We start from the raw sequence: 22,570 nt of genomic DNA on the forward strand, positions 1-22,570 counted from the left end.
CTTTCCTTTCCTTTCCTTTCCTTTCCTTTCCTTTCTTTTTTTTTGAATGGAGTTGCTGAGGATATATAAGCCCCAAGGGCCTCTGGCTGGTACAAATCCCGTTAGTGGTAAGCTCTCTGAAAGCTCACACCTACTAATTATTCAAAAAAAACCCCCAAAACCAGCCAAACCTAAGGCGAGGTGGAGGCTGCCTCTTACGGTGCTCGTACACTGGCCTGGCTCCATTTCCCAGGACGGCATCTGTTCGTGTCTGCGCAGGTAGAGGATAGAGCAGACGACTCTCCTGCCTCTCCCTCACCCTCCCCCAGTCACTCCCAGTACCGAGAATATGGTATTAGCTGATCACTTAATCGGTCTTTTGAGCACAGGACAAAGTAGAATGCAGCACTGTATGGGGGCTGCATGCCAGGGAGTCTCTTCAACACATGCAGCTGGAAAAAAGAGACTTGTTTTCTCTCACCTGATATTTTTGGCTATGCTGATGGAAAGCAAGATGAGCTGCTGTGTTTGGAAATAAGGAAACAAAGCTGTCTCCTGTAAGAAAACATTATATGAACGCTTAACTAAGCAACCTTGAATGTAACTAATAGGTAAATGAGTCAATTCTTTCTTTCTAGTAATGTATTTTCCATCAATGTCACGTACATCTGGGATGAGGGACTGTAGGAACCACTTATCTTCTTGCACTAGTTTTATACCAGTGTGAGTACTAAGTCCATTAAAATTGTTTTTGCTTTCATCCCGCTTTTAATCAAGTTGGGCCATAAAAGATTCAAAAAGGGACTCACTTTTATACAGGTAATGGGAATGTCCAGAGTTAATGCCAGCCATAAATTCAGAAGTGATATAATTCTGCCATTTGAGATTTAACCCAGTCTCCAACTCAGTCTCTATGAGATTTGATACGGAGAAGAATATACCTGCTGTGTGGTTTTGAACGCTTTAGCTTGAGGTGTCTTTAAATGGCAACTGCCAGAAACTGCATCTCACTCAATATATCTCCTGTCTGATCTTGTCTAGCAATCCCTAGCAGGTGGGAACAAGCTCATCCTGCCATGACTGGGCAGGTCGAGCTGTTTCGCATGGGGGATGCTCTTGCTCCATGACGAGAGGAGAAGGGACCAATCTGTGTCAGCACTTAACGCTTCACCCGCCTAAGTTCACCGGGGTGGTGGGCTTTGAAGTGAGCTAAATTCACTGGCTCTTTTGGGCTGTTACAAACTAGATAGTTTCTGGCAACTTTTAATGCAGATACATGATTCTAACTACAAACTTGGCAAAAAGTTGAAAATACAGAATAAGTCATTTTTGCTCTCTTGGGTGTGTAAAAGAAGGGGCTTGGTACAACAAAATAGCCACCCATCCCTGTATGCAGCTACTAAGCCAAAATACTGCATCTTCTGCCTTCCTCTCCCGTGCTTGCTGAGGGTGTTAAGATTTTTAAATTTACCGATCGAAATGCCACTTTCAATGGCAGTGCTGAGTAATTCTGATGCAAATCCAAAACAAACCCACTGGTAACACATTCAGCTACCTTTCAATACTTTCAGAAATCCAACTGGGCCCTAAGCGCTCTGCAGCAGGTTCCCATCACGGTGGGCTGGCCATGGCAAACTTCACACTCTCTGCGGGTCACAGTAAATGTAACCTTTGGCATCTTAAAACCAAAATGATATATACTTTGTGTTCAGTAATTTGGGCTCTTGTTTCTCCCTAACTGCTTTAGAGCTGCAACATTCCCAGCCTCACAGGATGCTGAGAGAGAAGGACTGCATTCAGGCTCCAAAGAGCCTACAGTTAAAGCTTTAGATAAAACAATAATACACCAAACAAATCCCCATTATTGGGTTTCTCCTTCCTGGGAGGGAGAAAGAAGAAGATAACACCAGCCATACATTTAAGTATCATCCTGCCTTTTTCATAACACTGTATCATTGCTATAGCAACCAACGGGGCTATTAAGAAGAGCAGATTAGGTCTGCAGACTAGGCACGAGCAGAAGGAGCAGGTAGACTACCAAACTATAACTCTATTTGCATGAAAATGGCCTTGGTAATAAACAGCCAACAAAAACCCAATAAAGCAAGCATGGGATTAAAGCAGCATGCTCTCCCAAAATACCACAAGAGAAAGCAGAGAGGTTTATTCTGCAGCCTTGCTCAGCAAAGGCTGGGCGCCATGGCTGTGACTGCAAAGGTCAATGTGTGTCCAGGGACCTAAAAAGCAGAAAGAGCAGGGCTGTGGGTGCCCATCGACCGCTCTGAATCTCCTCCTCGGCAGAGTGCTCTCGGGACATGACCCTGAACAGCTGTTTGGGTCGGTGTTGGCGATGTGCCTAATATCCTCAGCAACCAGCAGTTGTTCGTTTATTTTTATTTATTCACTTATGGCTGGATTCTTGTCTCTCAGCATCTGTGGTGTGACACCTGATTTCTCCCAGAAAATCCCACAGCCCTGTGTCATCCTTGCTTCCCTACATTTGAGCAACAACGTTCCCTACACAAATGCCTCCTTTGCCATCTCCCGAAGCACCTGAGCCCAGCACACAGCCACCACTCTTTATTTGCTTTAGTTAGGGTGACTGCCTTTAATTCAGCTGCGATGAAACACCCTTGGTTCTGCTAGTTGAAGAGACTCTACTGAAATCAAATGCACTCCGTTTCCAAACCCCTATCGTGCTGTGTACGTGTGGGAGCATGAATTTGGGGTTGGAAAAAAGACGGGGCTTCAAACCCACAGATTCATCTGGGCATCTCCTTGTTAGTGCAATGTGATTATCACAACCAGCAAACATATTTAACAGCAGAACTCACACCTCTACAAAAATATTCCCTACAACCACACTGGTATAACTACAGTCCCAAGTCTCCTTCTTTCCACTGATATTCAACCAAATATTAAAGTTCAGCGCAAAACACAGCTACCAGGCCAGGTCTGATATCCAAAATGACATTAAAATTCAGCTTTCTGGCAATGTCAGTGCTCAGTTCAAGGTTTCCTGATGATGGATTTCCACAAGTGAAGGATTTATGGACTGTGATCATGAGGAGAAAGTAATGATGCTCTTACAGAAGGCAAGTATTAGCTGGGTAACATGCAGATGCTCCTGTCCCTCTCACAATATCGGGGATCCTCATGATCCAAGTACTGAAGATCCAGCCTTTCTTACCAGGTTTAAAAGGCTATGAGAAGGCATGGACTGTACTCAGGGTGCAGCAGGAGATCTGCAGCGTTGCACTTTTGACTTGCAAACTGAGAAAATCGCACAGGGAAACCAATCAAGACAAAGAAAACGAATATCCCACAATTTTTATCATCACAGTAACCACACACAGAGGATTCAGATAGCTAGTTAGCTGCTTTATGTGTCTATGAAAGTAGGTATTATTTTAATGACAGTATGCAACCAAATGGTACCTTTTTCTTCCCTTTCTAAGACAGAAATTGATGTCCTTGATGCAGGACAACACTGAATGTAGAAATAATTTTTTGGAAGAGTTTGGTGTTATGACTGTAAGAGAAAACTGCACCTTGTTAAACACAAGTATGATTTATCCACTCACGGAAAGCAAAGGATGAAAAAGATGATGACAAGCACATGTTGCCAGACTCTAGACTGCATCATTCAGGAACAAAATTCAAATAATTTCTTATGGGCAGCTGGCTGACAAAGCCACACAAAGGCATTTAGGTTAACTTGAATCATCTGCATGGTCTACCCAACAGGAAGGGAAATGGATCCAACTGCTCCTCCAGACTTTCTGAAAAATAATGCCATTCAGTGTGGCTCTACCAGTCTGAAACAGCTTAAGCATCACTGCTTTAGCTAGGATCATCTGTCTGCATAGGTAACAATGCCCTCATGTATCTTCTTTGGCTTCAGGCCTTTTCAATCGCGTGCCAAAATCAGCTCTATCCTCCCTATGTGCATTTTAGCAGGGTAGAAACTCACTGGGGATGGGGAGATTTCCCCCACTACCCAGCAGACATGCCAGAAGTACAGTTTTGCTGAGAAAAGAGACCAAAACAGTTTACAAACTTCATCAGACGAACTAGTGAATCAGCTGAATGCTTCAAAAATGTCCATACAAAAAATCAGTATTTCCCAAATGAAATGTTTTCTCTTTTTGTTCAAAAAGAGTGGTTTCTATGAAAGCCGACTTTGACTTTTTTGTATGATGTCATCTTTCATTAGAGTAGCAATAAAAATAAATAGCTTAGAAAAAGCACATCCGAGTCTTAACAAAATGTTTCATTGCCTCTGACCCAGCAGTCCCAAAATGTAGCTTTTCTTGGGCTTTTTTTTGGTTTGTTTTCAGAAAAAGAAACAATAACAAAAGCATGTACTGCTGTGTTTTTGATCAACCTAATCTTCCTGTTTTCTCCCCAGTTTGCCAACCATGCAGCTCCCTTCCCACAGTGCTAGAGCATGGTGCTGTACTCCTTCCCGCTCTGCCTCCTGAAGTACCCAATTTATCTTGCTGTTCACAGCCACCATAAATCAAGTCCCTCAACTTCCTACACTTCATATATTTGACTTCAGACCACCCTGCAGAGACAAGCAACAGTCAGAGAGAACATGGACCATTCCCTGAAGTCACTGCAGTGCCTGAGCCATAAGGGAGCACAGTTTAGTCCAGACACCAACAATATGGTTAGAGATGAATCCTCTCCTAAGTGTCCATTAAAAAAACCCCACAACATATGGTGCCTTATCCTAACTATAGTAAATAACTCATCTCCTTAACTCGAATGTGACTGAAATAGCTTCTCTGCACTGATTTCAGTTTGTAAATTCTGGCTGGTTCTGTACATTACTTAGCATGAACTTACTTATTCCACTTTACTCCCAGGGAAAGAAAATATATTCAAAGTAGGTTTGTAGGAGTCAAAGCTCTAGTCGTCTTTGTGACTTTTCTTACGAGCATTCAGTAGTGTCCTTTTCTGTGTAACAGGCAGAGTTTTCAAGTATTTAAAGAATCCTGGTCTTCCACATGTTCACTTACAGTTTATTCCAACAATGAATGCAATTATGAAAAGTGAAATCACACATATTGGCTGGAGGACAACAGGTATTTTCAGCATTTTTCCTGGTTCCCTCCAACAAATGCTCTGACATTTAGATTTATCGAGCTGTGTTCTTATAATAGCCAACAGGATTCAGTTAATAAACTTCAATAAACATCCCTATTAAATTTCTCTCAAATAGGTTTGTTGTCACTTGCAGCATCTGATCTATTCATTGAGAAGCTATTAATACTGACTGCAGTGAAATGGAGTTTCAGCAAATGAGGTTGTTAAGCTCTGGGCCATCTTCTGCCAAATGAAACATTCCGTGCTTTTACACAGAGACAGGGGAGGGAAAGTATTTCTTTGCCCCTTTTTTCGTTCCTTTCTTCTGCAATGATTTCAGATGAAAAAACTCTGCTGGATTACAATCTGCAGGCCATGTTTGAAACATACAGCTAGTCTGCACCAATTTATAAATATTTGCCCAATCACTGATTCCTTCTCAACTGCCTGGAGCAGAAACCTTGTCCTAGTATGGGACATTTCTTCTTACCACCACTACCCCTTCCAAGGGTTTATACCTCATTGTACCTTGACTGTACAAACATGCATTATCCCTTATTGTTCATGCTTATGCTTATTTCTCACTAGACCTGAGCTCTTACCCGAGACGTGCAGAGAGTCCTGCCTATGGTGGAAATTAGACCGTACTTATAGGAATCTATATAAGCAGCCATGCTTTCTTTCCTCCTCCTTCACAGTCATCATATTAAGATTGCTCTGCAGCAATACTCTGCTGGATCTAATACTCCCCAAAGTCTGCTCTGATTTCAGAAATTGCCTTGCCCTTACTTTTCCTCTTTAAATCTGATCCACGTAATGACTGAGCTTCCAATTATATGGCTGTCAATCTTAAAATCAAAGCCAGTTCATAATATCTCCCAAAGGAAGAATGTCACATCACTCACTGAAATCACTGCAACAAATCTCAGCTAACTCAGTCTCAGGCAGCAGAGGGGCAAAATAAACCAGAAGACAATCAACACTAGGATTCTTTTTGCACATAGACAGAAATAGGAGTTAAATTCCCTAAGTTTTGATCCTTGATGCAGAAAATCGTAATTTTCCTGGCATAAAATGTATGGCTGACTGAAAAAAAAAAAAAAGAGGAGGAAAAAAGAAAAAAACAGCAGAGGCAATTTGCTAGTCCAAAAGGATGCTGAGTTTCCCTTACAAACAGAAAATACTCCTCTGCTGTCATCTACCTGGAATTTCTCTCTGCTTCATATGTGATTATCGGCATGGGTCATTTTGAGGCCAGATGCTGACATTTAGCCAAACCAACAGGTGCTTAACAGAGTTGCAGAGATTTATGACTTGCAAACAGCAATCCCTCCTGGCTGATTCGGTACAACTGCATGTGGCCTACTCCCTTCAAATATGCCCTCCATCTGGGTGATGGGCCCCAGGCCGGGGTATCCATGGGGTCACGGGAGGATGTGTGTAGTCTGTAAGGGTTACAAGAGGGAACAGAAGAAGCAGAAGGGCATGAGGGATGAAACCAAAGAGCTTCATCAGGAAAACGCCAGTGGTGGTCAGATGGGGAGGTAAAGGAACAGCCTCCTACACTGGGTAAAATAGAAATTTCAAAGCCCTGATATAAATCGACCATGCTATTTCTTTTGCAGGCTCTCCCTGGTGTTGTGGGCACTGCTACAAGCATCCGTGGTGCTGGGACAGCAAGCACTCTTGAATACCGATCTTCCCGGTAAAGAGCAGAAGCCGCAGTGCTTGAGAAACTGTGGCTGGATAAGATGCTAGAAAACAGCCTGTAGGCTTGCTCTGGATTAGCAGCGAGATGCCACCAGGGACTCTCACTCTGCTTCTCGCCCCTTGATTTCCACCAAACAGCCAGGGGACACTTATGCACCTCTGAAAACCATTACCCCTTTCTCAAGCATTAGCCTGGACTGAAAAGGAATAGAAACTGAACTTCTAATCATACTCCAGAGGTGGGAGGAGAGTGACATTTCTGTTGCCATTTGTGGCTAAACCAGAGGCCTCCAGGCTCCAGGACTGATGAATTCCTTGACAGAAAGATTAAATTTCCCAGGACTGGTGCCTTTGCTAGCCAGAGGGAGGGAAGATGCTTGAGGGCAAGGATCGCTGCATCGCTCAGGTTCATGAAGCACCTTGCCCCTGCTGACTCAGCAATGGTGAGCAAGGACAGTGTTAAGCACCGACACCTCTCAGCACTGCAAAAAGATAGGTTCTGGGGAAAAGTGCTGTGTCTTAGATTTAAAGCAATGATGACGAAGAATTGAGATTTGCACATCTGCAGATGCTGGTCTCTGAATGGTCACAGAGGCTGCTGCCCCTACCAGGGCCATCCCGGGCTCAACTTTGAGAAGTCCTCTGCATTTACCTCCAGAAAACCCCGAGCATCACTGAAAATGGAGCACAAAGCATTTAAAGCATCTCCAGGGGGAGCTCAGATTTAAACAGACACACCCCTTGCTCCACACCATATCCCCAGTTGTGCAGTAATCATAGAATCATAGAATCGTTTGGGTTGGAAGGGACCTTAAAGACCATCTAGTTCCAACCCCCCTGCCACGGGCAGGGACGCCTTTCCACTAGACCAGGTTGCTCAAAGCCTCGTCCAATCTGGCTTTAAACACTGTAATAGCACTCACAAGAGCAAAGTGTCTGCAGGAGACAGACACTTTTCTTTAGTCTAATTAATTTTGAACTGTTTAGTGCTCAGAAAAAAAAAAAAAAAAGCAAAGTATTTTTATACCCAGGACTATTTCAGTGAGTTCCCTCTTGGCATCTGCAGATGCACTCATGAACAAGGAAAGCAACCGCAGGCATGTTGGACATCCTGGGAGCCTGCTGTGCTGAACCTGCCTACCCCAATACCACAACAGGAAAAAGAATAAAAGAAAAAAAGTGATCCAGCAAACTCGAAAACATGTTTAAAAGTTGCAGTGGTCATCATGAACACTGCCTGCCAACTTGCGCGTTCCTACAGCCACAACTTGCCAATTTAAAATGAAAAAATCCCCACACCATAAAACCATCTCTCTAAAAGACATAACATGAAAACTGACTGACTTCACAGAATAAACTGTGGCACTGTTTGCTGCCAACTGTGAAAAGAAACTAAATGGAAACAAAACAAAGAAAGTATTTATTCTCTACTATTTTTAAGCCACAAGAAGAGCCATAAGTGTTGCTCGAAGCAGGTAAGAAGCGTTTAGACAGACTGTGATAGATCAGTTGATGGCACCCTCTGAATATCCTGTCAAGACGAGTAGAGGCGTTTCTACCTCTCCCAGAGTTTGGCTGCTTGCTATCTGTTTTATATGCAACATAAATTCAGCAGAAATCTGACTGTCATGCCGGTCACATCAATCCATCAAGGAGAGAACAAGTATCTTGAGAAAGACTGATGCATGATAAGAGCAGTGCTTCCATGGTCCACACTTCCACCCTCTCTCCGCTTTATCTAGGCACTGGCAGCAAAGGGTCAGCATCATAAATGGGCTACAATGAGCAGCAATTGCTTTTTGAAGTGTACCGGGGATGGGGTTTGAGATCCCTGGGGGAATCTTGACTTGATTTTCCTTTTTCCATTTTGCTCTTTCCTTTTCTTTCTTTTTTTCCTCCTCCTCTGCTTGTCTCTCCTTTTAATCACACCGAACTCTACTCTGTTTTCACAGCTGTGTTGCCAAATTATGTCCAGACCATGACACCCACCACCCCTGCAGATAGCTAAACCGAAGCATCTTTATCTTGCCACACTGAGACACATCCGGCGGCCTCTGTCTCTGAGCAGAAAGGGGAGATTTGGGGAGAGCGACCCAAACCTGACTCACTGCAGTGCCCCAGCACTAACCTGCAGCTCCCGTCTTCTGGAGTGACAGTCTGCTACCAAAGGAGGAATTTCACCTTCTACTGTTTTCTCTAAATAGCTGCTTCCTAAAAACGCAGGATAATATGGCCACCTGAAGATAATTTAAAACTTCACGCATCCTCCCTGCAACACACACAGTCGTCCCTGCTGAGTTAACAGCGCAGATACGATTTCAGCCTGGAAATCACAGCTTAATTATATTTTTGGGTGGGTGGGAGGAATTTGATGGGAGATTTCATTTAGGAAACAATCAGGTCTCGGTTGGGTTAGAAATCAGGATATTAATGTTCTTCATTTTAATTTTCCTCTCTGACTCAGATTTCCACTGTTTGAATTTGAGCTCAATTTGTCCTGTTCATTATGAAGAAATCCACATGAATTTGACATTAAACTGATTATCTCTGAAAACAGAAGCAATAATTTCCCTTTTTCCTATGTTCATTTCAGATTAAGTCTTTGTGGTTGATATAAAAACGCAGGGGAGAAATAATAAAGCAAAGGGAAATCAAGTATTTATTCTGGAGTGCTACTTAGAAGCTGAGACATGCAACAACACTTATGCATTTGGGAAGAAAAAGCAAGGGGCAGGAACAAACAATACCCTCATTTTCATTTCCCATTCCAGCCATTTGCATGGGAACAAACAGGGAGTGAATATGGCTTTCCTAGCCAGGAATAGTACCTGGTGTGTCAATACTGGGGATCTTTGGGCTTTGTGATGACTGTTTGATGGGGTTTGCCAGCAAGTGCTCATGAATGGACCCTTAGGGCCACAAGGATGAATTCATATTTAAGACTTACCATCCTGCAGTAAGAGCTGTCAGCGATCCTGGGCTCCAATCCTCCACCAGCTGTTGGGGTCCTGATGACCCTGATAGGCCTTAGTGGCCCTGATAAGACCTACTTAGGACCCACACCCCCTGCTCAGCCCTGACACCCAGTCCTTACCTTTTGTCTGTCTACTGGCTGGACTTTGGACCTGGGTTGTAGTCCGGTTTCCAGCCCTGTCTCTTCCAACATCTCCTACTGCTCTGGGCTGGACCCTGGGCCTGGTTCATCCCCTCACCTTGTCCAGGGCTGTGGATGGACCCTGCTACCAGCACCCAGCTCTGCCTGCTGGCTGGTCCCCTGCAGGACCATGCCCTGTCAGTGAGGGCATGGCTTGTGCTTGACTCCGCCTCAACTCCCAGCTCTTCTCCCTCACGAAACAGCTCTCCTCTTACAGCTCCCTGATGTTTCTTGTCCTTCAGAGAACTGGAACAGCAATGTAGACCACCAAGAAATCCCTCCAGGAGACCTCCATGGATGATGGTGGTGGGGACGGTGTGCAGTGCTTTGGGGGTGAGGGCACATAAAGCATATATGCATATAGCAAAAAGAGAACAGGTGCACATAATCGTGTTTGTAACAGCAAGACTGTTATTGCAGTAACCTATTAAACTTTCTGTTTAGTTTGTAAGCCAAGAGTCAGAGCATTACAGCAGGAGTACAGCACTTGACCCAACACAACAGACTTCTGGAGTAGTTTCTATTTTCAAAGAAATCTGGTGGCTTTACCCATAGCCTGTTTATTTCCCCAAAGACAGAAAAACCATTAAGATACAGTAAGCGTTTGCCACGAATGAAGATATAGTTCCCCTTATCTGATAACTTGAATGGACGTACATAGCTCCACCAGTTCATTTTCCTGTAACAAAGCACTGCCTCATACCAATGTCAAACTCTTCTTTGTCTCTGCTGCTGTTGAGTCTCACCAAAACAAGGACCACTCCTTTCCTTAACAGATAACTTCCATTCTTCCTCTGGAAAAAAAAAATATCACCCTCCCCCCAACTTGAAAACCTGAATGGTAACAAAGTACCATAGAGTTCATGATGATTTTTTTTTCTCTCCCAGTTGTCTCATATCCAAAGAGAGACAGTAATTACTGTATTACCTCTCACATAAGACATGGATAAAAATAGGCTGGAGTCACATTGCTGTTTCATGCTATGACTGCTTGTTTGCAAGGCTGTCTCAGCTATCCAAGTGCTTTTGACAGTAACGCTCTGAAGGTGCAAACAGACCTGTCCCTCATGCTCCTGAGGTGGCTGCTTGAATGTACCCAAACCTCGAGCCCATGCTGCACCATCAGAGTCCAGCAGTGCTCATGCTTACAGCAGTCCCCTGTAATCCGCTCCTCTTGCCATCAGCACCATGCTGAGAGACATCCCGATTTCCCTTGCTGGCTCCATCCGCGGGTACAGGACAGGTCCATGGTTAGATTACCAAAGCACAAGTACAGCAGAATTGGAATAACAGTAATGCTGTTAATTGCTTTTAAATCTTTAGCTCTTTTTAAAAACTGTCCTTAGCCCAACTACCAAAAAATCTGCTATTACAACGAAGTAGTCATCTGCCCCGCTTTCTCCTCATGAACCTAACACAAAGGAAAACTCTGTCTGTTGTTTTCCCTTCACACCTTATACTTTTCAGCCTTCAAAGCAGTAAGTTTTAGCAAACAGTCCATCCTACATGCATCCCCTTTGATCCAGTTTTTCAGCATTGCATCCAAGTGCCTGTATCAAGACCACACACCGAACACCCTACAGGCAAAGGGAGACTTCTTTTTTCTACTCACAAGGTAATCATCTTGGTTCAGCTTTTACACCCCTGCAGGTTTTCAGCACTGGGAAAAGAAATGTAGAGCACAGGGTGGATGTGAAATAAATGACAGAAATATCCAGCCAGAACCATGGTGGGAAAAATTGGGCAAGGTTGTGGACTGGGAGTACAAGGAGCAGGAATTCCCCTGGATCTTGAAACAGAGTCCATGGCCATGGGGTGGACTGGCATGCTCTTCATTTGATGGTAGAAGAGGAAATCCATGGCCAGTTTCTGTTCCCTTCCTTCTGATTTCAGTGGTATAACAACCCCAAATCCACACCATTACTGTCAAGGTTTAAAGCTAGGCTGGCTATTAAATGGATGGCAGATGCTTTCTATTAACCCTTTCCTCCCCCTACAAGGAAAATGAAAAGAGAAAAGGGAAAAGGGAGAGAGACTTACAGGTTGCAAAGTTAAAACAGTTTTAATAAACACTGACAATGAAAAAGAGTATAATAATAATAATAGAAATAATTAAATATATACAAATATATACAAAACCAAGACTGAGCTCCCTCGATGATGATCATGTCACCACTGGCGCTGCAGGGCAGGCTCCAGGAAGGCCCAGACTGCACTCAGTGGCAGACAGGAACTGAATTCAGGAATGCATAGATTGGGATCGAGGGCAGGAAAAAAAAACAGAGAGTCCTCTTTGGATGCTGGCCATAGAAGAAAAGAGCGCAACCCTCAGGATCCCTCAGCTTTAAACTGAGAATGACGTGTATGGGATGGAATACCTAGTTGTCAATTTTGGGTCACCTGTCCTGTCCTCTCCTCCCTGCAAGTGCGACTCTTTTACATCCTTTCACTTGTGGACCATAAGAAACTTAGCAGTGACCTTGGTTTCTATAGGAATAAGTATAAGGAGATACACAAAAGCTAAGCAGATACACAAAACAGTATTTGGCATCTGGTTGCTCAAGGCTAAGGAGAGCCCTCCTGCATACCATTCCTACCATTACTTTAGTAATAACTATAAACTTTGAGCATTATCGATCCTAGAAGAGCACACTGTCCGAAAAACATGTAGTTAGCTTCAGAAAGTGCAGTTACTTAGAAGAAACTTAACTGAAAGGAAAAAATCACTGAAAGGAAAAGTGGTTCTGTCCTAGCCCAAACCAGGACAATTACCAAGCCATAATGAGCAGCAAGGGGAAAGAAAGCCTGAAACATTTTGGCCTAATCTGTAATTAGACATTACCTTCAGGAAATATCTGAAATGGTCGTGCATGCCTTAGAAGACAAGAGTGAGTATAGTTTTCATTACAGAACACATTACATCAGGCAAGTTTGGGGTTATGCCTGAAATTCCTGGTATGATAAATGAGAATAAGAAAAATAACATTATGGCCAATTACTTGGCAGGGGAGCGGGGGGAGTAGTAGATAAAAGAGGATCTGGAGCTGAAAAAAGCCATAAGCAGTGTGACATCTGCTAAATCAGAAAAAGACATAGCTACATGTCTAAAGGAGGGATGCACTAACACAGACACCATATTCCAGACTGATGCCCAGGAGCTTCATGGAGGAAGAAGAGAGGATGGGATGGTATAGAGAGACGCTGGTTATCACACAGGAATGCGGATAGCTACAGCAGTCTTGCCTGGGATGTTATCAAGCAGCAGGGGACTGCGAGTACTGTGAATGTGATCAGGGAAAAAAAGGCTTAAATGAGAAAATACTCCAGTTGGAGGATGTCTCACTGCTTTCTGCTCCCATGACAGAAACACGAAAACTCAGTGCTGGCCTAGGACATGGAGAAGTGGAGTCAGGCCAGGATCTGCAGGATGGGGCGATTCTGGGGAGAAAGGATCATTTTCTCCCTGTTTTAGAAAGGAGGCTGCTGTCTGAAGGCTCTGGGAAAAACACCAGCACAGAAAGAATGTTTAATTTGCGATAATACAAATACTTTCATGCAAAAGGTGTCTAGGTTGGGAGGGCTGGAGAGGGACTTCTGAACAGGTATGCAAGCCTGTTGCATCAACCTCAGGCAGGGAAAGCTACCAACCATACAATTCAAGGCTCGTACTTGACTCCTCTGAGCTTTTATTGCACACTTGTAAATGAAACATTAATGAAACAGCTCCTTTAAAGCTTGATATATATTAAAATATTAAGAGGAAGACAAGAACTGTGAAAACTGCATTGCCTCACTGGTCTGTTCAGGCTGCATCTGTCTCTGGAGAGACTGAAGAAACAACTTATGCTCTATGCAAAGCCCTAAAACCATGAACATTTCTTTTCAGCTGGAATGAACAGGATAAAGTGTGAAATATCTGGGGCCCCATGCAGCTGGGATTATTGTTGATGTCAGGTGTATTTTTCCTAGCAGACTGACCACCTGCTGCTTTGGAGATGCTAACTCCCAAAGAAATGTTTTAACCTCCATTTTGCAGATACTTCTGTCTACCAGAAAAGAAAAAAAAAAAGCAATAAATATTGTGCCTGCCTGCATGAAGAAGACAGAGGACGTCTCTGTATAATAGTATAACTTATTCAAGTCACTTAAGTGTCCCACCTAAAAGGCTTCCCTTCCAAGACAGTTATCAGGCTGCTCCTGTAGTCAGTGGAGAGATTGAGGCCCTGCGGGTGATTCATCTCATCCAATGTTACACAAGGAAAATAGCTGGATTAAATCTGCTTTGAAGATGTCTCCCCTGGCAGTTCATTTCCCAACTGACCTTTAAATAACAGGCACATCTAGTAAGCGGCTCTCGCCACACTGGGATGAAGATTGCCCACTTGAAACCTCTTCACAGCTTTCCTAATTCATGGTCGTACTCCCTTCTTTGCACGGAAAAAGAAGCCTAAACTGAAAAAGAAGAGACGCCTTTCTTCTGCCGACAAGCCCAGAAGATCCTGTTTGCTAAAGGATTTCCCTTTGTAGCCTTGGCTGCATCGGAGAGCAAGACAACTTTTGTGCTAACTAAAGGAGCGAACATTTCATGCATAACACATTTTGGTTTGCTGCCAAGATGGAGCGATAGATGGCCGAGGGAAACAACGGTTCTTGCTGTAGCCTTTGTGCAACAACCTATTGCCCTCTAAATTAGCCCCAGAGAAGCTTGGCTGTAGTTCTCCAGTCCTTGATGCAAAGACTGAGAGAGATGAGGGCAACACATGTGGATAAATCAGGCATTTGCAGTAACAGCGTCTTATCACCATCTTTATCAACGAATAAACTGAAATTATCCTGGCACAAAAACCACCAGTGTAAGTTGAGTGAGAAAAGTACAACTCCATGTTAACTACACTGCCTTTCCCTTTGCACTGATTTGGGTGATATATATAATGTTCAGAGAACTGAATTGTATAGCTCTAGTTTCCCAGCACTCAGTAGTCAGTATTACTAACGGCACAGCCAAAAACCTTCAAGCCTATCCTCAGGCAAAACGCACCCTAAAATCAGTGGGAATTCTGGGTGAATAAAGACTGAATAAGAACCAAAGTCCCAAGTCAATTCTCAGCTGAGCTTTACAGTCCAACCTTCAGGACTGGAAATATTTTTGATTTTCACCATCATGAAAGAACAGCTGGGCCCAGTAATCCCATTTCTATTCCCTCTGAATTCCAGCATCAGCTAAGCAGATACACAAAACAGAATTTGGCATCTGGTTGCTCAAGGCTAAGCTACAAAGTAATGGTACTGAAGGAGAAAGAAACCAATCTCTGAGGCTCTTTTTTTCTGGTATTCCCTTACCATCATTTTCCTGCAACTCCCTGAAACACTTTTTTTAAGAAAGCTGATCAGATTTCCTCCTGTGTCAGGCACCACATTTTGTTTGGCATATACATTTCTGATAGCCTTTCCTCCGCAGATGTCTAAAAATTTCACATGTCAGTTCTTCAAACTAGGAATATTATCAACGCAGACAATTTTGTTCCAAGCACAGTTTTTTTCTTACGTCTATGCTTTGCTGTTCATTTTTGCTTCTGTAAAGATGACAATATTGCTACATACCCAGGACAATCAGGACTCCTGTGATGCTTAACACAGGCTGTACAGTGCCGTAACAGCCCATTTTCACCATCAGCAATGAGGCTTGACACCTCAGCAGCTTCTCGCATTAGCAGTTTGCTGAGGAAAAGGGGAGAGTTCTTTTCAACTTCATTTCATTTATATCTTTTTTGCTTTTCCTAACTCCTTTCCAGAAATGACAATTCTTGAAAATGCATGTGTAAAAATAAAGAAAGAAAAGGCAAAAAAGGCAACAACCACCACAAAACCTCCCCCCAGTTATCACTGTAACTTTTCTTATGTAGGAGAATAGGGTCCAGTGCTGTTTGAGGTGAGAAGGGGAAAGAGGCAACACATTTCAGACTCCTTAAAGGCATCACAAGAGTTAGAGACATGAAAAATAGTTTATAATTACCTCTGTTGAGCGAAGCTGAACTGTTTATATCTCCAGTAATAAAGGAAGACTCGGACTGCTTTCGAACTGTGTCATTCCACATCCTACGAATCCGGCTCTGAAGAGGGATTGAACCACAGCAGGTAATGAATTTTTAGCAGCTGCAGATAGGTTTCTTTCTGCCTCACTAAAGATGGCTATTGGTATGTCTAGCTCAGGATGAGACTTGTTTCTAGCCAGCTCTAAGCAAGTGGTTGCTCTTTTGCTATAACCCGCCTCGTGCATGCCAGACCCTGCCTGCCTAACTTCATAACACAAACGCCTATCTCAAAGAAGTGCATAACTGGATTGCTTACATCTTAATTAAAAAAAGCAATAGTAATCACATGTGAGAGAAACCCAGACCCACACAAGCTACAGATTTACCAATATAGCACCAAATAATGGAAAAATAACTTACATACAAAAGCACTCATACTTCCTGTACTATCTCATATAACTTGTGCCTTATTTTTTATGAAGCGTAACAGAAGACTTGATCTGTGTCTTGGTGTCCCTGAATGAACAGAAATTTTCTATAGCTACTTGAGGAAGTAGCTCAAGTTACTTGAGCTTTCTATAGCTATCTTGAGGAATATCAAGGGAAAAAAAAAACCCACAAATGAATGACTTCTGCTCCCCTACTGAAAAATCTGTGATGGTTTTGCCATCTGTGGTATAGCTTCTGCTGCTAGGGAAACAGTGTCCCAAACATGCTGGCCTTCTGTTTTGTTTCTCACATATGCTGTGGATATCTACCTCTGTGGCTTTTACGCCACTGTCTTGGTCCTCCTCAACTAGACTTTGCAAAAGATCAAAAAATCAGCCAATACACGTCTTGGGACTGGTTCAACCACAATCCCCGTATGAAGATGACTGGGGAACCCAGGTGTGCAGGGGAAATTCTCCCTCACCTCACCTCTCAGAGTATGATGGACATGTTCCATGGCGTGAAAGTGGTGCTAGGCAGGCTAGGGGATTGGGAAGGCTGGTTCCCACTGTGACAGACCACGTTTTTCCTAATTGCTAAAAATTCAATGCTTCTTGTAGTGGGATCTTAGCCATGCAAGGTCTTCCAGGGCTTACTCATGTGGTCACAGCTGAAAAGTGCCTCCTAGCCTACTCATTAACTATGCAGTAACGGCATCTCCTAATCATGCATTAGCCCTCTATAAATGGAAGCACAATGTGATATGAGGCCCATGCACTTTTACAGCAATTATTTTTCACCTGGACATTTAATCTATTGTATTTCTCTGACATGATCCATTGTGGATTAATTATTCTGCTTCCTAAGTGGTTTTCAGAGAAAAAAAAGATCATAGGAGTTTTTCTCCTCAAGGACTTCTCTATTCAAAAGATAGGAGTCAGATGCTTTCAACAACTCAGACTGATCTCCATCCACTCTCCATCAGAGTGTGAGGTTTCTCTTGCCTATGATGAGTCCAATGCACTTCCATCCTTCCAAGGACAAGCTTCTGCAGGCAAAATCACCTTCCTTGGTACCTCAAACCTTGCCTGCCACGAGGGGACCACTGTCAGGAGACTCAGTTTACCCTCAAAAGGGCTTGTTTTCTTATGCTGAGACTGCCAAGAGGGAGGGCCCATTAAAGTCAACTCTTCTCAGAGAGGAGGGCACCTACCCAGTAGCTAAGTTATGTAAAATCAGAGACTTTCAAATCAGCCACCTAAATGTTGCTGGATATAGTGAGTTTTGGACATTATTGATTACTGCGGGATTTGATGGCCTACTGGAGAGAGGCTCCATATTCTATTGCTATTATTTGCCCTGCGTAACATCCAGACCTACATAAATGCCAAAGTGGAGCTCTTGGATGACATCTTGGAAACTGTTGAAAATAAATAATAATTTGCTCCAAGACATAAATCGCAAATTAGGTTTTATTGGGAGGTTATAAACTGTTACTCACTGCATGTCTTTTATAATTTAATAGTGGAACTGTCATGTATAATTACTTCCATTAGTAATACTGAATAAATTTGTGTTTGGTTTCTATTGATTAAGAAGTAAGCTTCTTCATTTTATATGAACTGTTCATCCATAAATCTACATCTGAACGTACAAGCTAGCTTCAAAATTGCTAAGTGCACAAACTACAGAAAACCTGAATTTTCAGGTGACCAAAGCATAACAAATACAGTAACTTAATAAAATAATCTGACCCCAATGGATTTTCCTAAGAGGTCTATAAACTAAGGCAAATTGAGTGAGGCAAGGAATTGATCAGACCACCGAATGCCAGAAAGCAAGCCCTTTCACTGTGAAGGCTATTGCAAGACTCTTGTAGTCTTTTTTTTTAGCAAGAAAAATAATTGGTTGTTATAGCATCATTCCTGTACATGGCAATAACAGTGACAACAACCTTCAGCTCATGATTAAAGGATGTACTGGGATGCAGCATAGCTGACAAAATGCTCACAGCTCCTGATTCCCATGGAAAGCGGGCAGGATAGCTCAGATGATGACCACCCACCTGCCTCTGGAAGGCAAATTTGGACTTTTTATTCTCACCACAATTATTTTGGTGAATTCAGGTCTGCGAGGGAGGGAAATCTTTGCAGGTGCACTGGGGAGAGCCCTAAAGCAGCTCCTTTGGTGCTGAGAGGAGCTTCCTTCCCAGCATAGCCACGAAGGTTATTGGCGCGGTGGTGCATTGGGGTACGGACAAGAACCATGGATTACCTGTGAGCCTGTGGAATATCTTCCAGGTGTCCGTGACCCCGAGGTTTTTCCTGAGCCGATAGAGCTCTCTGTACTTTTCCCACTACAACAATGTGTGCGCAGGCATTTTCCATACTCTTTACGTACCTAGCCAAGAAAAGAGGAACGGCGGTTAGTGGGTAGCTCCTCCTCCAACCCACGGCCTTCTGATTTTCAACACGGCTCCTGATTTTTCCTCAGTGGTTCATTAAAACTATAGCTGTTGCAGTACGTGGAGAAGAAGCCTATTACACCTTCCAGCTGAATGCTCTTGATACATGAGCTGGCGTAAGGGACGGCTTTTATGCAGCAAAGCTGCTCGTTGACACCAGTCAGTTGTAGCTTCCTCTGAGGCACATCAAAGGAGCACGGGAGAAACTACAGATTTATGACTGAAAATTAATATCCTCATAGATTGATACAAACTAGCATATTGGCTCATCAAGGTATTAAAAGTTATTGCTTCTGCCAGGGGACTAAGAAGAAATATTCCAAATGAAACATGTAAAAGCTATTGATTTTTTTTTTTTTATTATTTCTTGCAGTCAACTTGAAACTCAAAGAAACTGTAGAGCCAGCAGCCCTAGAGATTATATTCCCAGTGCACAGGGGTGGATGGAGCCTGCTTTCTCACAGCACTGTAAAAGTCAGTCATGTTTTAAATGGGCATCGCAGTCAAACCAGGCCGACTCCTTGCCTGGAGTAAAGCGATGCCATCTCCTTTGCTTCAGGGGAACTATGGTGACTTTTGCCAGGGTAGGATCTAATCTTTGACTGAGCTTCAGGTGTGATTTTTTTATGGGCAGTAATACCCAGAAATCAGATGAGACAAGACTGAAAATGAGCAGACTGTACTGAAAAGTCAAAAGCAGGTCACGTTGCCCATTGACAAAAAAAAAAAAAAAGCCCCAAAAGCACCATGCATGTCCAAAACACCACCTGAGGTTCTTTGGAGCACATGGTTAGCTGTGAAATTTTGCCAGACTACCTATGAGCATTTCAAAACTCTGTGAAACAACTGTTTAAATAGCAAATTACAGCTTTTTCATTAGGCTCTTCCATAAGCGCTTGAGACAAACACAATATCATGAGTGCCCAATATGCTCGAGTGCCTAATCAATCCTTTGCTGAGAGAAAATAATTAAATTGCTTTAATTAGCCACCCACTGCTTGCCTCTCTGCAGCTTTTTCCTGATTTTCTAGACCATGATAGATAGGAAAGGAATCTTTTTTTTTTCTCCTCTCAAACAATTCCTCCCTCAGCTCTTGGGTTAGAGAGATGCATCCACCCCATAGCAAGGTACCAGCTGCATTCTCCTTCTGTCTATGCAGTCATGGATCAGGAGCGATCCCACAGTCATCAGTGATGGTTTAAGGGCGGAGACTGGCTTGAGACAGAAAAGAGAATGGTTCTTCCATGCCAAGTAAGCCCCCTGATAGCCAAGGAGGCTGCGGTGCCATGCTGGGATGTCGGGTTAGGGACTGACCCTTTGTGAGGTGCATTGGAGGAGAGGGGATGGACCAGTGAGAATGGTACAGAAATTCAAACTCCTCATCAAAGAGGCATCTGCAGGTTTAATTAGCGACAGTGATGCTTCCTACATTCTTATTACCATCTTGCCTGGAAACTTTCTTGCCGAAAGTTTTGGGATCATCAGCAGGCAGCTGCATCTAGATAAAGCTTTTAAGCTTTTTAAGATGCACAAATTTGAGATGAAATTACAAGGATAAAACTCTAAACCCCAAAAGTCTTCCTTTGGTTTCAGGAATGACATTTTCGCACAGCTCAGCAGATCCTTCCAGAGGCATTGCTCGCAGAGCTCACTTGCTACAATGAATTTTGCTTGTTTTCATAGGTCAGATCTCCCTCCCTGTATAGGAAAATGTGGGTAGCACAGGAGCAAGCCTGGGGCTCTCAGATGTAGAACAGACCTCAACATGGCCCTGACTTTACCCAGTAAGCCATTTCACCAAAAGCCACTGGTTACAGTGAGAAACCAGGACCCTGATGTATCCATGTATAAACTCTTCCCTATGTTTGCACTGGATAAAGAAACTGCCCTTTGAAATCAAGATGTACATTAAAAAATTATCAGCAGACATGCATAGAATAGGAGACCTCTGTACTACTGAATTTCAGTGGAGAATAAAATGGTTCTTAAAAATATTTATTATTGACTGTCAGAGGCTGTAAGTTTGATCTACATATAAAACCAGAGATTTTTATTTTGAATTTTTTTTCCCCAGAGTTTACCTAAGTTACTCCACTGTTACCTTGCAAATGTTAATTGGGACATACGTCAAGTTCCACTAAGAAGCAGTTACTGTGCTTGCTTTGAGGAAGATTTCCAAAAGTCCACATTAGGACTAAGCAATACAAAGGCTAATGAACTGTTGCAGAGCACAGGTCTTTCAGCTCTTAAAAAAACGGGGGAAGCAGTCCTTATTACATATCATCAACCCATATATGAAAGGGGTGATTTCCTGCAGGGACTGCAAATGAGGATGTAAAGCTCCATTTTGCTGCGAGCACTCAGCCATGCAAGGACCCTCCGGATGCTCGTGGAGTCACTCCCATCTCACACTGGCATATGAGAAAGGAGAATCTGGCCAATAGCAGGCAAAGCCCTTTTACAGGTTTGCTACTGTAAAGCCCTGCAAACTGTCAGCTGCCTTTTCCCTTGCCTCCGATGCACGCAACGCCAGCGCCCCGGCTGCTGAAATGCCACTGCCATGTATCTTTGTCATCACCTCATTCCCTTGCATCTTGCTGGTTTCCAGTCTAAATACCACCCTTATTAGGTGTACAGATATAAATCTGCGTGAGATGAATTCAGGGCACACAGATGATGTTATGATGCGGTTGTTAGGCAACAAAGCACCCCGTTTGCTGCTGGGAACCATCTGTCTTACCTTTTTCTGGAGGACACAATGGAAAATGAATATAAACATTCCCTGCAGAGAATTGAATATGGTGAAGAGATATGCCATGATGACTGTGCTTTCATTAATATACATGAGTCCAAATGCCCAGGTCAGTCCTAATAGGCAGAGTAGGGCTATTGCACCTATAACCCAGGACCTGTTAGGAGAAAGAAAAAAAAAAAAAGGGATTGGTTTTTCATCTACAAAAGAAGGCACACGTCTACAAGCAGGAATACTTTGCCCGTGGGTTTAGCAAAAAGAAAATAGTGTGTCAAAATGAGTTGTAGGGAGTTTTGTCTTCAAGCTGGATACAGTTTACAATTCTTCAAGCTTGAGGAAATACACATAAATGGAAATGTTATGAGCATAGACATTTATCATAACCAAAGCATATTTGTAACTACAATGTTTCTTTTTTTTTTTTTTATGTAAAAGCAGTGTGTATGTAAATGACATGTAGATGCTATTTCTGCAAATAGCAGGAAAAGAGAATAAACCCACCAAAGCAGCAATTCTAAATGTCACTTTTTTAGTGTCTACTGGTTTCACTGGGTCAGGAGTGCCAGCTGGATTAGCTTTTTTACGCTTAGCACCAAGACACATGTATTGCTGCATTTTAGCTAGTCACCCATATGCCTGTAAGCCAGATAAACAACTATAAGCAGGTGGGCAAGCCCTCACCACTTGCCAGATCGGCTCCACACAAGAAGGCTCTCTGCGATGCTGCTTCACACTTCTTCCACCCTGCGATGAGGGGCAATATATATACACGTATAGGTGCTCACATTTGCTAAAACAGTAGCTGCTGCCACACTTCTGCCTGGAGAAACGGAAGGGCAATCCTTCGTCACATCATTGGCTGCAAACTAACATTATTGCTTGCTCCACCCTGGGAGGGAAGCAGGAGTAGGGGTGCAGCCACTGCTTGGCCCCAAATGCTGTTCAAGCACGTATG

At 43.1% G+C, this 22,570-nt stretch overlaps 1 protein-coding gene across 1 annotated transcript in view; it reads right to left on the reverse strand.

The window, feature by feature from the left end:
* The window catches only part of ADGRL3 (adhesion G protein-coupled receptor L3), a 348,528-nt gene that overhangs the window by 10,006 nt on the left and 315,952 nt on the right, over positions 1–22,570 (reverse strand). Inside the window, exons 19-21 of the mRNA XM_068404345.1 lie at positions 21,604–21,772; positions 18,673–18,798; positions 15,951–16,047 (exon numbers count right to left, since the gene is read on the reverse strand). Of these exons, the coding sequence (XP_068260446.1) occupies positions 15,951–16,047; positions 18,673–18,798; positions 21,604–21,772 (392 nt within the window). The remainder of the gene's footprint in view (positions 1–15,950; positions 16,048–18,672; positions 18,799–21,603; positions 21,773–22,570) is intronic.

Source organism: Nyctibius grandis, chromosome 6 (genome assembly GCF_013368605.1).
Source record: "Nyctibius grandis isolate bNycGra1 chromosome 6, bNycGra1.pri, whole genome shotgun sequence".
NCBI classification, from domain to species: domain Eukaryota; kingdom Metazoa; phylum Chordata; class Aves; order Nyctibiiformes; family Nyctibiidae; genus Nyctibius; species Nyctibius grandis.